This window comes from Salvelinus namaycush, unplaced genomic scaffold (assembly GCF_016432855.1).
Source record: "Salvelinus namaycush isolate Seneca unplaced genomic scaffold, SaNama_1.0 Scaffold663, whole genome shotgun sequence".
Classification (NCBI taxonomy): Eukaryota; Metazoa; Chordata; class Actinopteri; order Salmoniformes; family Salmonidae; genus Salvelinus; species Salvelinus namaycush.
Window position 1 is genome coordinate 62,613 of NW_024061379.1, and position 17,958 is coordinate 80,570.

Consider the following 17,958-nt stretch of genomic DNA (forward strand, 5'->3'; position numbering starts at 1 on the left):
CCTCTACAACAGGGTATAACACACCTCTGCAACAGGGTACAACACACCTCTACAACAGGGTACAACACCACTCGGTACAGTACAGACCTCTACAACAGGGTACAACACCACTCGGTACAGTACAGACCTCTACAACAGGGTACAACACCACTCGGTACAGTACAGACCTCTACAACAGGGTACAACACACCTCTACAACAGGGTACAACACACCTCTACAACAGGGTACAACACACCTCTACAACAGGGTACAACACCACACCTCTACAACAGGGTACAACACCACACCTCTACAACAGGGTACACCACCACACCTCTACAACAGGGTACAACACACCTCTACAACAGGGTACAACACACCTCTACAACAGGGTACAACACACCTCTACAACAGGGTACAACACACCTCTACAACAGGGTACAACACACCTCTACAACAGGATACAACACACCTCTACAACAGGGTACAACACACCTCTACAACAGGGTACAACACACCTCTGCAACAGGGTACAAGACACCTCTACAACAGGGTATAACACACCTCTACAACAGGGTACAACACCACACCTCTACAACAGGATACAACACACCTCTACAACAGGGTACAACACACCTCTACAACAGGGTACAACACACCTCTACAACAGGGTACAACACACCTCTACAACAGGGTACAACACACCTCTACAACAGGGTACAACACCACTCGGTACAGTACACACCTCTACAACAGGGTACAACACACCTCTACAACAGGGTATAACACACCTCTACAACAGGGTACAACACACCTCTGCAACAGGGTACAACACACCTCTACAACAGGGTATAACACACCTCTACAACAGGGTACAACACACCTCTACAACAGGGTACAACACACCTCTACAACAGGGTATAACACACCTCTACAACAGGGTACAACACCACACCTCTACAACAGGATACAACACACCTCTACAACAGGGTACAACACACCTCTACAACAGGGTACAACACACCTCTACAACAGGGTACAACACACCTCTACAACAGGGTACAACACCACTCGGTACAGTACAGACCTCTACAACAGGGTACAACACACCTCTACAACAGGGTACAACACACCTCTACAACAGGGTATAACACACCTCTACAACAGGGTACAACACACCTCTGCAACAGGGTACAACACACCTCTACAACAGGGTACAACACACCTCTGCAACAGGGTACAACACACCTCTACAACAGGATACAACACACCTCTACAACAGGGTATAACACACCTCTGCAACAGGGTACAACACACCTCTACAACAGGGTACAACACCACTCGGTACAGTACAGACCTCTACAACAGGGTACAACACCACTCGGTACAGTACAGACCTCTACAACAGGGTACAACACACCTCTACAACAGGGTATAACACACCTCTACAACAGGGTACAACACCACTCGGTACAGTACAGACCGCTGACAGTATCTGTGTTCTTTTCTGTTTAGACCCTGTAGCTGCTGCCTTCTATGTTTATAATCAGTTTCTGTCCTTGTTCCTGTACACTTAAACGGCTCTCTGAACTGCAAACAGTCCCAAGAACCAGAAGCCCTATGAGAACAGAATGTCCCTCATTTAGGTAAATGAATCTGTGTTCTCATGTGTTGTAGGACGCCGAGGGAGAATCTCATCTGCATACTCCTCACGTCCTCTCTCCTCGCCTCCTTCTCTAAACCAATTGGAGGAGGTCAGAGGGGAGAGACCTCTGGCTTTCTCATCCAATGGGTTTTGAGGAGGCAAGGAGAGAGGACGCCAGGAGAATGCAGATGAGATTCTCCCCGGGTGCAATTTGGGTGAGCTGCTGAGGAGCCTCCCCATGACCTCTGACCCCCAGCAGGCCACAGGGAATCACAGAAACCTGGGGTTACCTTGGAGACGGAACAGGAATCTGGCTGTAACCTGCCAACAGAATGTCAATAAAGAATTTCCCTGAAGGCCCAGAATGTTACCCTGACGACTTCTTGACGACAGTACAAGAACTGAGCTGAAGGTACCTTCGTATTGGCACTATCACCATGCGGACATATCTGAAATATTCCCCATATAGTGCACTACTTCTGATCAGAGCCCTGTGTGTGACCCTGTATTATAATGAGATTCATCTTCGTCTAGAAGAAAATACAATTCCAACTGGAGTACAAAACAGCCATTTATTTCTGAATTATTGTATTAAAAGTTTCACATTACAACACTGTTAAAAGCAAATAAGCGTCATGGTTTTCTCAGTCCTTGACCGTCCCTTATGTGTTCAGTAAACATTAGAACAAATTCCTGGGTTATACACTGCAACAATGAACCCACTTTCATATCATCACAAACAGTTACAACACAGTCATTATAGCTCAGCCATGGAAAGTGTTCATGCAATGCAGACATACTAAATACAGAGTAACAAGTACATTCAGTCAGTTTTACATTTCTAATGCCTGAACCAATCACAACATGGGTACAGTTACAGTATAATGGTTTGTCCTATTGGATATAACATGGTTAAGGTCTATTAAACCTTAACAGTTACATTTCAACACTTTAGCACCATTAAAATAACACAACACTTAGGATAATGAAGATAATACTAAACGTAGGTTCCATGGCATGGAGAAGGTTATGGACATATGTATTACTGAATTCCAGATGTGAAATGTAGCAATACGAGGTGTGTGTGTGTGTGTGTGTGTGTGTGTGTCTACTCGTCAGGCTTCCTCTTGGGTTTCTTGGGGTTGCGGGAGCGACTCTTGGCCTTACACAGTGGACAGATGGGAGCGTTACGATGGATCTGCTGGTGGCATGACAGACAGGCCTAGAGAGGTGACAGAGAGGACAGACATGTTATAGTGTGTCATTACTATGTCCATACAGACGTCAGTACAGTGTCATTATTGTGTAGGTACAGACGGGGGAGGGTGTGTACTGTGGACCTTCATAGGAGGGTGTGTACTGTGGACCTTCATAGGAGGGTGTGTACTGTGGACCTTCATAGGAGGGTGTGTACTGTGGACCTTCATAGGAGGGTGTGTACTGTGGACCTTCATAGGAGGGTGTGTACTGTGGACCTTCATAGGAGGGTGTGTACTATGGACCTTCATAGGAGGGTGTGTACTGTGGACCTTCATAGGAGGGTGTGTACTGTGGACCTTCATAGGAGGGTGTGTACTATGGACCTTCATAGGAGGGTGTGTACTGTGGACCTTCATAGGAGGGTGTGTACCTTCATAGGAGGGTGTGTACTGTGGACCTTCATAGGAGGGTGTGTACTACGGACCTTCATAGGAGGATGTGTACTGTGGACCTTCATAGGAGGGTGTGTACTATGGACCTTCATAGGAGGGTGTGTACTGTGGACCTTCATAGGAGGGTGTGTACTATGGACCTTCATAGGAGGGTGTGTACTATGGACCTTCATAGGAGGGTTTGTACTGTGGGCCTTCATGGGAGGGTGTGTATTGTGTATTTTCATGGGAGGGTGTGTATTGTGTACCTTCATGGTAGGGTGTGTATTGTGTACCTTCATGGGAGGGTGTGTATTGTGTACCTTCATGGGAGGGTGTGTACTGTGTACCTTCATGGGAGGGTGTGTATTGTGTACCTTCATAGGAGGGTGTGTATTGTGTACCTTCATGGGAGGGTGTGTACTGTGTACCTTCATGGGAGGGTGTGTACTGTGTACCTTCATGGGAGGGTGTGTATTGTGTACCTTCATGGGAGGGTGTGTATTGTGTACCTTCATGGGAGGGTGTGTATTGTGTACCTTCATGGGAGGGTGTGTATTGTGTACCTTCATGGGAGGGTGTGTACTGTGTACCTTCATGGGAGGGTGTGTATTGTGTACCTTCATGGGAGGGTGTGTATTGTGTACCTTCATGGGAGGGTGTGTATTGTGTACCTTCATGGGAGGGTGTGTATTGTGTACCTTCATGGGAGGGTGTGTATTGTGTACCTTCATGGGAGGGTGTATTGTGTACCTTCATGGGAGGGTGTGTATTGTGTACCTTCATAGGAGGGTGTGTATTGTGTACCTTCATGGGAGGGTGTGTATTGTGTACCTTCATGGGAGGATGTCTATTGTGTACCTTCATGGGAGGGTGTGTACTGTGTACCTTCATGGGAGGATGTGTATTGTGTACCTTCATGGGAGGGTGTGTATTGTGTACCTTCATAGGAGGGTGTGTATTGTGTACCTTCATGGGAGGATGTGTATTGTGTACCTTCATGGGAGGGTGTGTATTGTGTACCTTCATGGGAGGGTGTGTACTGTGTACCTTCATGGGAGGGTGTGTATTGTGTACCTTCATGGGAGGGTGTGTATTGTGTACCTTCATGGGAGGATGTGTACTGTGTACCTTCATGGGAGGGTGTGTACTGTGTACCTTCATGGGAGGGTGTGTATTGTGTACCTTCATGGGAGGGTGTGTACTGTGGACCTTCATAGGAGGGTGTGTATTGTGTACCTTCATGGGAGGGTGTGTATTGTGTACCTTCATGGGAGGGTGTGTATTGTGTACCTTCATGGGAGGGTGTGTATTGTGTACCTTCATGGGAGGGTGTGCATTGTGTACCTTCATGGGAGGGTGTGTATTGTGTACCTTCATGGGAGGGTGTGTATTGTGTACCTTCATGGGAGGGTGTGTATTGTGTACCTTCATGGGAGGGTGTGTACTGTGTACCTTCATGGGAGGGTGTATTGTGTACCTTCATGGTAGGGTGTGTATTGTGTACCTTCATGGGAGGGTGTGTATTGTGTACCTTCATGGGAGGGTGTGTATTGTGTACCTTCATGGGAGGATGTGTATTGTGTACCTTCATGGGAGGGTGTGTATTGTGTACCTTCATGGGAGGGTGTGTATTGTGTACCTTCATGGGAGGGTGTGTACTGTGTACCTTCATGGGAGGGTGTGTATTGTGTACCTTCATGGGAGGGTGTGTATTGTGTACCTTCATGGGAGGATGTGTATTGTGTACCTTCATGGGAGGGTGTGTAATGTGTACCTTCATGGGAGGGTGTGTATTGTGTACCTTCATGGGAGGGTGTGTATTGTGTACCTTCATGGGAGGGGGCTGTTGTCTGAAAGTGGCAGTCTGGCGGGCATCTTGTTTCCGGGAGACCTGGAGCTGTTGGGCCGCGGCAGCTGCTGCTGCAAGCGATTCTGGGATTGTGGGCTCATGAGGCTCCTTCTGCCACTCAGCCTTCTGTTTCTCAAAGTAACTATGGCAACAGAGATAGAAGATAGCACAGAGAACAAGTTGATGTGTGTGTGAGGACCTGTGCGACCGTGTGTGTGTGTGTGTGTGTGTGTGTGTGTGTGTGTGTGTGTGTGTGTGTGTGTGTGTGTGTGTGTGTGTGTGTGTGTGTGTGTGTGTGTGTGTGTGTGTGTGTGTGTGTGTGTGTGTGTACTGACTCCAGAGAGAGTTTCTCCTCCTCTTCGTTGAGGTTGGGCAGTCTGTGAAGGCCCAGGGTCATCCTCAGGGCGTCTACATGTTCCTTCAGGGGTTTGTACTCATCATGGAGCCTCCGCGTCGTCTCCAGCAGCTTGTTCAAGTCGTTCTCCGACTGCTTTATAGTGCTCTCCATCTGGGTAGGAGAAGGAGAGAGATGGAAGGGGAGAGGAGAAGGAGAGAATGGGGGCGAGAGAAGGAAGGAGGAGAGGGAGCGAATGGGAGCGAGAAGGAAGGAGGAGAAGGAGGGAGGAGAAGGGGAGAGAGAGGAGGTAGAGAGAGAGAGAGGAGAAAGAACCTTTAATAGTTTGTTATTTTTCTGTAAATCTCAACCCAATTTCAGCCTTTGCCCAATCGCTTCACATTTTCCAAAAATGCTTTGAGGTGAGAAGTTGTGGGTGAGGGAGTTGTTCATGAATATTCATTTTGGGGGTGGGTAAACGTAGTTGTACCTGATCCCAACACTTTCTCACTAAAGTGTAATTGCCAGAAGTCCATTGAACCAATCTGAGAATAAAATTCTGTGCATTGTGAGCAAACACAACTCTGGACAGTTATCTGACAGTGTTGAGGTGCAGAGTTCCTGACATCTAGTACCAAACACAGCTCTGGACAGTTATCTGACAGTGTTGAGGTGCAGAGTTCCTGACATCTAGTACCAAACACAGCTCTGGACAGTTATCTGACAGTGTTGAGGAGCAGAGTTCCTGACATCTAGTACCAAACACAGCTCTGGACAGTTATCTGACAGTGTTGAGGAGCAGAGTTCCTGACATCTAGTACCAAACACAGCTCTGGACAGTTATCTGACAGTGTTGAGGAGCAGAGTTCCTGACATCTAGTACCAAACACAACTCTGGACAGTTATCTGACAGTGTTGAGGTGCAGAGTTCCTGACATCTAGTACCAAACACAGCTGTGGACAGTTATCTGACAGTGTTGAGGTGCAGAGTTCCTGACATCTAGTACCAAACACAACTCTGGACAGTTATCTGACAGTGTTGAGGAGCAGAGTTCCTGACATCTAGTACCAAACACAGCTCTGGACAGTTATCTGACGGTGTTGAGGTGCAGAGTTCCTGACATCTAGTACCAAACACAACTCTGGACAGTTATCTGACAGTGTTGAGGAGCAGAGTTCCTGACATCTAGTACCAAACACAGCTCTGGACAGTTATCTGACAGTGTTGAGGTGCAGAGTTCCTGACATCTAGTACCAAACACAACTCTGGACAGTTATCTGACAGTGTTGAGGAGCAGAGTTCCTGACATCTAGTACCAAACACAGCTGTGGACAGTTATCTGACAGTGTTGAGGTGCAGAGTTCCTGACATCTAGTACCAAACACAACTCTGGACAGTTATCTGACAGTGTTGAGGAGCAGAGTTCCTGACATCTAGTACCAAACACAGCTGTGGACAGTTATCTGACAGTGTTGAGGTGCAGAGTTCCTGACATCTAGTACCAAACACAGCTCTGGACAGTTATCTGACAGTGTTGAGGTGCAGAGTTCCTGACATCTAGTACCAAACACAGCTCTGGACAGTTATCTGACAGTGTTGAGGTGCAGAGTTCCTGACATCTAGTACCAAACACAGCTGTGGACAGTTATCTGACAGTGTTGAGGTGCAGAGTTCCTGACATCTAGTACCAAACACAGCTGTGGACAGTTATCTGACAGTGTTGAGGTGCAGAGTTCCTGACATCTAGTACCAAACACAGCTCTGGACAGTTATCTGACAGTGTTGAGGAGCAGAGTTCCTGACATCTAGTACCAAACACAGCTCTGGACAGTTATCTGACAGTGTTGAGGAGCAGAGTTCCTGACATCTAGTACCAAACACAACTCTGGACAGTTATCTGACAGTGTTGAGGTGCAGAGTTCCTGACATCTAGTACCACTTACGGTGTAAATTTGAATTCCCCATTGGGTGCAAAATAAATAATTGAAATGTGGACTCACATTTATTGAGGTGCTGGGGAGAAAAGTGCATCATCTTGAAAATGAAGATTAGAGGCTCAATTCAATCAAACCCGCATTGCGGTATTTACCCATTAGCTCTTTTCCAATGGTCAAATTAACTCACAAATTGGTTTTGAGTACTGTATAAAATCCCAAAACTACTACCAGGGTGACCCCTCTCACAGGTACGCTTTCACTTTTCAATATTGGAAGTATGTGGGCATGGGATGACTATTGTAAATAAACAAATCTGCCCCTTGTGAGATTACTGCTCACAACCATTGAACTATGAGCCAACTGTTTTAGCAGGCTGCAAGGCCAACCAGCCGTAGCAGTTGGGGAAAATTACAATGAGTTGATTTGACCACCATTGTCATCTATTTCTTGTTACGATGGCTGTAGCTACGAATATAAACATGTTTTTCATAGCAGTGGCAAGAAAAAGTATGTGAACCCTTTGGAAATACCTGGATTTCTGCATAAATTGGTAATAAAATTGTATCTGATCTTTATCTAAGTTACAACAATAGACAAACACAGTCTGTTTAAACTAATAACACACAAACAATTAAGTTTTCATGTCTTTATTGAAAACACTGTGTAAACATTCACAGTGCAGGGTGGGAAAAGTATGTGAACCCTTCGATTTAATAACTGGTTTGGCAGCAATAACCTCAACCAAATGTTTTCTGTAGTTGCGGATCAGGCCTGCACAACGGTCAGGAGGAATTTTGGAATTCCTCTTTACAAAACTGTTTACAAAACTTCCTCCTTACAAAACTGTTTCAGTTCAACAATATTCTTGGGATGTCTGGTGTGAACTGCTCTCTTGAGGTCATGACACAGCATCTCAATCGGGTTGAGGTCAGGACTCTGACTGGGCCTGTCATGTTTTGTCTTTCATCATGTCTTGTCCCTGTGCTTCCCTCTGCTGGTCTTATTAGGTTCTTTCCCTCTTTCTCTCTCTCTATCGTTCCGTTCCTGCTCCCAGCTGTTTCTCATTCTCCTAACGACCTCATTTACTCTTTCACACCTGTCCCCTATTTTGCCCTCTGATTAGAGTCCCTATTTCTCCCTCTGTTTTCCGCTTCTGTCCTTGTCGGATTCTTGTTTGATGTTTGCTGTTCCTGTGTCCTTGTTCCGCCCTGTCGTGTTCTTTGCCTTCTTCAGATGCTGCGTGTGAGCAGGTGTCTATGTCAGCTACGGCCAGTGCCTTCCTGAAGCGACCTGCAGTCTGTGGTCGCGTCTCCAGTCGTTCCTCTCTATTGACGAGAGGATTTCAGTTCCTGTTTTGGATTGACCATTGATAATATCCAGGAGAATCATTATTTGTTTATTACTGGAATAAAGACTCTGTTACTATTACGTCGCTTTTGGGTCCTCATTCACCAGCATAACAGGGCCACTCCAGAAGGCGTGTTTTCTTCTGTTGAAGCCATTCTGTTGTTGATTTACTTCTGTGTTTTGGCTCGTTGTCCTGTTGCATCACCCAACTTCTGTTGAGCTTCAATTGGCGGACAGATAGCCTTTCATTCTCCTGCAAAATGTCTTGATAAACTTAGGAATTCATTTTTCCATCGATGATAGCAAGCTGTCCAAGCCTTGAGGCAGCAAAGCAGCCCCAAACCATGATGCTCCCTTCACCATACTTTACAGTTGTGATGAGGTTTTGATGTTGGTGTGCTGTACCTTTTTTTCTCCACACATAGTGTTGTGTGTTCCTTCCAAACCACTCAACTGTAGCTTTATCTGTCACAGAATATTTTGCCAGTAGCGCTGTGGAACATCCAAATGCTCTTTTGCAAACTTCAGATGTGCAGCAATGTTTTTATTGGACAACAGTGGCTTCTTCCGTGGTGTCCTCCCATGAACACCATTCTTGTTTAGTGTTTTACGTATCGTAGACTCGTCAACAGAGATGTTCCAGAGATTTCTGCCAGAGATTTCTGTAAGTCTTTAGCTGACACGCTAAGATTCTTCTTAAGCTCATTGAGCATTCTGCGCTGTTCTCTTGCAGTCATCTTTGCAGGACGGCCACGGTCTCGACCTCGCCCTGTGCAACTGGGTCCTGGACTTCCTGACGGGCCGCCCCCAGGTGGTGAGGGTAGGTAACAACATCTCCACCCCGCTGATCCTCAACACTGGGGCCCCACAAGGGTGCGTTCTGAGCCCTCTCCTGTACTCCCTGATCACCCACGACTGCGTGGCCATGCACGCCTCCAACTCAATCATCAAGTTTGCGGACGACACTACAGTGGTAGGCTTGATTACCAACAACAACGAGACGGCCTACAGGGAGGAGGTGAGGGCCCTCGGAGTGTGGTGTCAGGAAAATAACCTCACACTCAACGTCAACAAAACAAAGGAGATGATTGTGGACTTCAGGAAACAGCAGAGGGAGCACCCCCCTATCCACATCGACGGGACAGTAGGGGAGAAGGTGAAAAGTTTTAAGTTCCTCGGTGTACACATCACGGACAAACTGAATTGGTCCACCCACACAGACAGCGTTGTGAAGAAGGCGCAGCAGCGCCTCTTCAACCTCAGGAGGCTGAAGAAATTTGGCTTGTCACCAAAAGCACTCACAAACTTCTACAGATGCACAATCGAGAGCATCCTGTCGGGCTGTATCACCGCCTGGTACGGCAACTGCTCCGCCCACAACCGTAAGGCTCTCCAGAGGGTAGTGAGGTCTGCACAACACATCACCAGGGGCAAACTACCTGCCCTCCAGGACACCTACACCACCCGATGTCACAGGAAGGCCATAAAGATCATCAAGGACAACAACCACCCGAGCCACTGCCTGTTCACCCCGCTATCATCCAGAAGGCGAGGTCAGTACAGGTGCATCAAAGCGGGGACAGAAAGACTGAAAAACAGCTTCTATCTCAAGGCAATCAGACTGTTAAACAGCCACCACTAACATTTAGTGGCTGCTGCCAACATACTGACTCAACTCCAGCCACTTTAATAATGGGAATTGATGGAAATTATGTAAAAATGTATCACTAGCCACTTTAAACAATGCCACTTAATATAATGTTTACATACCCTACATTACTCATCTCATATGTATATGTATATACTGTACTCTATATCATCTACTGCATCTTGCCATCTTTATGTAATACATGTATCACTAGCCACTTTAAACTATGCCACTTTATGTTTATATACCCTACATTACTCATCTCATATGTATAGACTGTACTCTATACCATCTACTGCATCTTGCCTATGCCGTTCTGTACCATCACTCATTCATATATCTTTATGTACATATTCTTTATCCCTTTACACTTGTGTGTATAAGGTAGTAGTTGTGGAATTGTTAGGTTAGATTACTTGTTGGTTATTACTGCATTGTCGGAACTAGAAGCACAAGCATTTCGCTACACTCGCATTAACATCTGCTAACCATGTGTATGTGACAAATAAATTTGATTTGATTTGACTGATGAACATCAAGACTTTTAGATACTTTTGTAACCCTTTCCAGCTTTATGCAAGTCAACAATTCTTAATCTTAGGTCTTCTGAGATCTCTTTTGTTCGAGGTATGGTTCACATCAGGCAATGCTTATTGTAAATAGCAAACTCAAATTTAATGAGTGTTTTTTATAGGGCAAGGCAGCTCTAACCAACATTTCCAATCTCGTCTCATTGATTGGACTCTAGGTTAGCTGACTCCTGATTCCAATTAGCTTTTGGAGAAGTCATTAGCCTAGGGGTTCACATATTTTTTCCAACCTACACTGTGAATGTTTAAATTATGTATTCAATATAGGTAAGAAAAATACAATAATTTGTGTGTTACTAGTTTAAGCACACTGTTTGTCTATTGTTAAGACTAAAATGAAGATCAGACCAAATTTGATGACCAATTTATGCAGAAATCCAGCTAATTCCAAAGGGTTCACATACTTTTTTTCTTGCCACTGTACATCATTTTTTTAATTCATAAAAGCACATAGATGTGTATGAAACGGTAAACAAAAACGTAGAATTTGGTCATATGCGGAAATGTGCCTTACTGCCTTTTGAATGTTGTGTAACGTCAGTAGTCTGGTCAAGGAAGCATCACATGCTAAATATATTGGCACACTCCACTTACCAAGACCATTGCCAAATAAGGCAAACTGTCACCTGCTTTTATAGTGAGCCTCGAGGTGGTACCACCCAGCACATCTAGAAGGGAGTGTACTTCATACTGAACCCCTTCCTCGAGGTGGTACCACCCAGCACATCTAGAAGGGAGTGTACTTCATACTGAACCCCTTCCTCGAGGTGGTACCACCCAGCACATCTAGAAGGGAGTGTACTTCATACTGAACCCCTTCCTCGAGGTGGTACCACCCAGCACATCTAGAAGGGAGTGTACTTCATACTGAACCCCTTCCTCGAGGTGGTACCACCCAGCACATCTAGAAGGGCGTGTACTTCATACTGAACCCCTCCCTCGAGGTGGTACCACCCAGCACATCTAGAAGGGAGTGTACTTCATAACAAACCCCTCCCTTGAGATGATGTATAGGAACCTTCTCAAGGTGCCTCTACATCACGATTCCAGTGGTAGAATTGAACCGCTAGGGGTGAAAACAAACTATATTTACTACTAAAAGACCAAAATACACTGAGTGTACAAAACATTATGAACATTACGCTCGTTCCATGACACAGACTGACCAGGTGAATCCAGGTGAAGGCTATGATCCCTTATTGATGTAACTTGTTAAATCCACTTCAATCAGTGTAGATGAAGGGGAGGAGACAGGTTAAAGAAGGATTTTAAGCCTTGAGACAACTGAGACATGGATTGTGAATGTGTGCCATTCAGAGGGTTAGACAAAAGATTGAAATGCCTTTGAACGGGGTATGGTAGTAGGTGCCAAGGGCACCGGTTTGTGTCAAGAACTGCAATGCTGCTGGGTTTTTCACGATCAACAGTTTCCCATGTGTATCAAGAATGGTCCACCACCCAGAGGACATCCAGCCAACTTGACACAACTGTGGGAAGCATTGGAGTCAACGTGGGCCAGCATCCCTGTGGAACGCTTTCGACACTTAAAGTCCATGCCAGAAAATGTGAGGCTGTTCTGAGGGCAAAAGTGTGGCGGGGTGCAACTCAACATTAGGAAGGTGTTCTTAATGTTTTGTTCACCCAGTGTATATCACTATTGCAATGAACTTAAAAATTAAGAACTGAATGGATGTGTTTCACTATAACTACACCTAAAACATATGGTTTTCCATGAAAATAAACTAGTCAAATAGTGGTTTCTGCCTCTCCCCCCCTCTCACACTCTCTCTCTCTCCCTCTCTCTCCCTCTCTCTCTCTCTCTCTCTCTCTCTCTCTCTCTCTCTCTCTCTCTCTCTCTCTCTCTCCCTCTCACACTCTCTCTCTCTCTCTACCCACCACATTGATATCAGCGTGTATAAGTCGTAGCTCCTCTACATGGGCCATCTTCTCCTGCATTAGGAGGTCCATCTCCTGTTTGTATTCCTTCAGATGTTTCTCCTCAGACTCTAGGGACTCAAACTCTGACTTCAGACGAGACTTGATCTTCTGCATCTGTACCGTCTTATTCCTGAAATGACAGAAAACACAGTTTAACCAATGCATTACTAGTTAGTTATCACTAAAACAGTAGTTACCAATGTTACACAGTAGTTATTACCAATGCACTAGTTACCAATTATACAACATTAGGTAGTTAACCTACCACCGGGCTATTTACTAATGCACTAGTTACCAATTACACAACATTAGGTAGTTACCTACCACTGGGCTATTTACTAATGCACTAGTTACCAATTACACAACATTAGGTAGTTACCTACCACTGGGCTATTTACTAATGCACTTATTTTGATTACAGGGCAGAGGGCACAAAGACAACGTTCTGTCAGTTCAACTTCCTGTCACTCAATCATGCTTAAGAAACCAAGTGCCCTAAGTCATCTTCTATTGTTTCTACATTATTTAACCCGGTTAGTCTCTTCAGATAAATATCTATTTTTCAAGAGACCTGTTTTCTGTTGCAATCGATTAGTTTATTGTGAAATAAGGAGTGATTATATTTGTCATGGGAATAAGTAATATAATGCATGTATATCCGACATAGAGATGGACGTGCACCAGATGACATTGTTATAACTGGTGTAATTTATAATTTTTTTCTACTGATGTTACTGATGCGAAGCTATACAGCGGCACATCCGTTCAACAATGTGTACATTTGTAACTGGTTCTAACAGAATGAACCATGGTTAGCCAATTAACTACCTGGCTAATGACAGAAAGCTAGCTAGCTAGGTAGCCAGATAGCCGCTAATCTGGCAAAGCAGATGGATTTTTGTTGATGCAAACAGCTGGATTGATTATATATAATGCACATCTAGCAAGCTATTCTGTAACATGTTTTTTGCAGTTCCTTCAAAACAACAGTGGAACGGTCACCTCCTCTTGCTAACCCTGCTCGAGGCTATGTCGGCACATATAGCTAGCTTCCTCGCCCAATAACAAAGCCAAGATGCTAATATCAGCTGGCGAGACAATTCTTCTCTCTGATCTTTTCCTGAGCCATCCAGCAACATTTACCAGATGTGGTTTCTTTGAAGAAGAAAATATATACTTTTTTTTTTTTTTTTTTTACCGTATTTCCATAATGTTTTCTAGTTTGCACATTATGTCTTGTTCGTCCCCCATGGTTTTGTCTTTAAACCCTGATAAATTAGATCTTACTGAAAGGCCAGGGTGGTCTGCCTTCCAGCTAATAAAAACAATACCGTCAGCTGTAACATTCGCTGTGAAGCACCACGCATGCGCGGGGCTGAGTGTATTGTACTTCAGTGACCCCAGCTGGAAACTGGTACTGATAAAAACGGTTACATTGTTGTTATAGCCTTTTAATAGAAACGGTTGCAGTGTTTGAATGTAATCCCCTTGTTGATGGTGTAAACTGTCTAAACTCTACATTACTCATAGGGTAAAGGTGCTTATATATATTTTTTTTTTTACAAAATAACAACTACATGTTGTAAGGATCGGACTATTTTTTTTATTTAATTTTCGCCTAAAATACATACCCACATCTAACTGCCTGTAGCTCAGGACCTGAAGCAAGCATATGCATATTCTTGATACCATTTGAAAGGAAACACTTTGAAGCTCGTGGAAATGTGAAATTAATGTAGGAGAATATAACACATTAGATCTGGTAAAAGATAATACAATGACAAAAACATGCGTTTTCCCCAAAAAATAATCTCCATCTTTGAAATGCAAGAGAAAGGCCATTATATAACTTAGGAGTCTAGGTGCAATTTAGATTTTGGCCACTAGATGGCAGCAGTGTATGTGCAAAGTTTTAGACTATTCCAATGAACCATCGCATTGCTGTTCAAAATGTTGTATCTGCCCAAATGTGCCGAATTGGTAAATTGATACATTTTCAAGTACGTAACTATAGAGAACATACATTTTTATAGTTTACACTCTCCCAGGAATGTCATAAATGATGGATAATTAGCTTCCATGTGGAAAAGACACTAACCTTCACACATCTAGATGGGGGGGGGCAGACACAGCAGGGGTTCAAACTGTAGAACCCAGTTCCTACATTCGAATATGAAAATGGATTTTAACAGACAAAAAAACTATGCTACATTTTTATCTCTGGGACCCTCAGGATGACAAATCAGAGCAAGATTACTGAAGTACATTATTTACCTTCAGATGGGTATGTATCGAACCAGTTACCGTGAAATATGTATTTTGTTGTTGTTGTGCACTCTCCTCAAACAATAGCATGTACTTGTTTCACTGTAATAGCTACTGTAAATTGGACAGTGCAGTTAGATTAACAAGAATTTAAGCTTTCTGCCCATATGTCCTGGGGAAATGTTCTTGTTACTTACAGCGTTATGCAAATCACATTAGCGCGTTAGTTCAACCGATCCCGTAGAGTTTAAAAAAGAACAATGAAAGAGACATACAGTTGAAGTCGGAAGGTTACATACACCTTAGCCAAATACATTTAAACTCAGTTTTCACAATTCCTGACATTTAATCCTAGTAAAAATTCCCTGTTTTAGGTCAGTTAGGATCACAACTTTATTTTAAGAATGTGAAATGTCAGAATAATAGTAGAGAGAATGATTTATTTCAGCTTTTATTTCTTTTATCACATTCCCAGTGGGTCAGAAGTGTCACATCTGCTTCTGCCACACACCCTAGTGGACATCTGGTGTCTCCTTGACCTGCAGCCACTCCTCCAGTACACTCCCTCTCTCCCCCTCCCTTTCTGTTTGTTTGTGATTGTGTGGTTGGAGACAGGTGTGCTGGAGCCAGAGCGGAACCTCACCAGCTGCAACCCATTCCATAATCAAGACCTCTACAAATACTCAGTACTTCCACTCTGCCAGATCGTAATCTCTGCTCAGTCAGTTTATGATTCTAGCTATTTGTGATTATTCAAGATCCTGTTACCCTGCTGTGTCCATTTCCCTGCCTGACACTGTTTATCCTCTCACTGCAGTTTTGCTGCTCTGACTCTGGCTACTGTCTCCTGTTCCACATCTCACCACCCTGCTACCCTGTTCTGGATTCACCACACCACCACTCCATTGGATTCCTCTGCGGACCTGTTTACCCTGTTCCAACCCAGCTCACTTCAACCTCAGCCTCCACATCTAGTTTCCTACCACTCATCTGAGCTTCCCTGGATCTGCACTCCATATCTCCCTGTGTTACAATAAATACCTTGGTTCATTCATCCCTGTTTATTGGTCGGAGTCTGTTCTTGGGTTCCCCTGTGCTGCTCCACCTAACAAGAAGTTTACATACACTCAATTAGTATTTGGTAGCATTGCCTTTAAATTGTTTAACTTGGGTCAAACGTTTCGGGTAGCCTTCCACAAGCTTTCCACAATAAGTTGGGTGAATTTTGGCCCATTCCTCCTGACAGAGCTGGTGTATCTGATTCAGGTTTGTAGGCCTCTGTCACGCCCTGACCTGAGATATCTGTTTTCTTTATATTTTGGTTAGGTCAGGGTGTGACTAGGGTGGATACGCTAGTTTTTGTATTGTCTAGGGGTTTTGTATTGTCTAGGGTTTTTGTTTGTCTAGGGTTTTGTAGATCTAGGTATTTGTATGTTTACAATTTTTTTTCTGAGGTCTTGGCTAATTTCTTTTGATTTTCCCATGATGTCAAGCAAAGAGGCACTGAGTTTGAAGTTAGGCCTTGAAATACATCCACAGGTACACCTCCAATTGACTCAAATGATGTCAATTAGCCAATCAGTAGCTTCTAAAGCCATGACATTATTTTCTGGAATTTTCCAAGCTGTTTAAAGGCACAGTCAACTTAGTGTATGTAAACTTCTGACCCACTGGAATTGTGATACAGTGAATTATAAGTAAAATAATGTAAGTGTAAGGCTCCGAGACACCTGCCCAGAGGTAAGTTACATCCCTTACCCGTTCAACCTGACCTAAGGCTGATCGAGACCCCCAGACGTTCCATGAACGCCTTCCAAACTCTCGACGTGAACTGGGGACCCGGATCCGACACTATATCCTCAGGCACCCTGTAGTGCCGGAAGGCGTGAGTAAACAGGGCTTTCGCAGTCTGTAGGGCCGTAGGAAGACCGGGCAGAAGGAGGAGACAACAGGACTTAGAAAAACGATCCACAACGACCAGGATCGTAGTGTTTCCCTGTGAAAGAGGAAGATCTGTTAGGAAATCCACTGACAGATGTGACCAAGGTCATTGTGGAACGGGTAAGGGATGTAACTTACCTCTGGGCAGGTCTCTCGGAGCCTTACACTGGTCACACAACGAGCAGGAGGAAACATAAACCCTCACGTCCTTTTCCAAGGTCGGCCACCAGTACTTCCCAGTCAGACAGCGCACTGTCCGACCGATCCCCGGATGACCAGAGGAGGGAGACGTGTGGGCCCAATAGATCAACTGGTCACGGACAGCAGACGGAACGTACATACGCCCAACGGGACACTGGGGGGGGAGCGGGCTCTGTACGCAACGCCTGCTCAATGTCCGCGTCCAGCTCCCACACGACCGGCGCTACCAGGTAGGAGGCCGGTAGAATGGGAGTCTGATCCATGGGCCGCTCCTCTGTGTCATACAACCGGGACAGTGCGTCTGCCTTCTTATTCTGGGAACCTGGTCTGTAGGATAGGGTAAACACAAAACGGGTAAAGAACATGGCCCACCTTGCCTGACGAGGATTTAGTCTCCTCGCTGCCCGGATGTACTCCAGGTTGCGGTGGTCAGTCCAGATGAGGAAAGGGTGTTTAGCCCCCTCAAGCCAATGTCTCCACGCCTTCAACGCTTTAACCACAGCCAACAACTCCCAGTCCCCCACATCCTAGTTACGCTCCGCTGGGCTGAGCTTCTTCGAAAAGAAAGCACAGGGGCGTAGTTTCGGTGGTGTACCCGAGCGCTGTGAGAGCACGGTTCCTATCCCAGCCTCAGACGCGTCCACCTCC

The 17,958-nt window shown here is 44.9% G+C and overlaps 1 protein-coding gene across 3 annotated transcripts; it reads right to left on the reverse strand.

Moving 5' to 3' along the window:
* Positions 1-2,184: 2,184 nt before the first annotated feature.
* On the reverse strand, positions 2,185-17,729 carry LOC120042375 (zinc finger C4H2 domain-containing protein-like). Of its 3 annotated transcripts, none has more exons than XM_038987207.1 (6): positions 17,683-17,729; positions 16,927-17,164; positions 12,862-13,033; positions 5,444-5,616; positions 5,088-5,250; positions 2,185-2,847 (listed from the first exon to the last, which is right to left on the reverse strand). In XM_038987207.1, exons 3-6 carry the CDS (start codon positions 13,015-13,017, stop codon positions 2,734-2,736), a joined length of 606 nt encoding a protein of 201 aa, XP_038843135.1. In that variant the 5' UTR covers positions 13,018-13,033; positions 16,927-17,164; positions 17,683-17,729; the 3' UTR covers positions 2,185-2,733. The 3 variants fall into 3 exon arrangements, with proteins under 3 accessions (XP_038843135.1, XP_038843134.1, XP_038843133.1); XM_038987206.1 differs by lacking the exon at positions 17,683-17,729 and adding an exon at positions 17,248-17,659; XM_038987205.1 differs by lacking the exons at positions 16,927-17,164; positions 17,683-17,729 and adding an exon at positions 14,102-14,259.
* Between the last annotated feature and the right edge of the window lie 229 nt (positions 17,730-17,958).

Excerpts from the sequence above, each read along its gene's own strand:
- LOC120042375 (XM_038987205.1), bottom strand. The coding sequence starts at position 14,154 with ATGGGGGACGAACAAGACATAATGTGCAAACTAGAAAACATTATGGAA. Across the intron at positions 5,617-12,861 it reads TACACGCTGATATCAATGTG|ATGGAGAGCACTATAAAGCA; the intron begins GTGGGTAGAGAG and ends TCTCCTACCCAG. Across the intron at positions 5,251-5,443 it reads GAGGAGAAACTCTCTCTGGA|TTACTTTGAGAAACAGAAGG; the intron begins GTCAGTACACAC and ends CTGTTGCCATAG.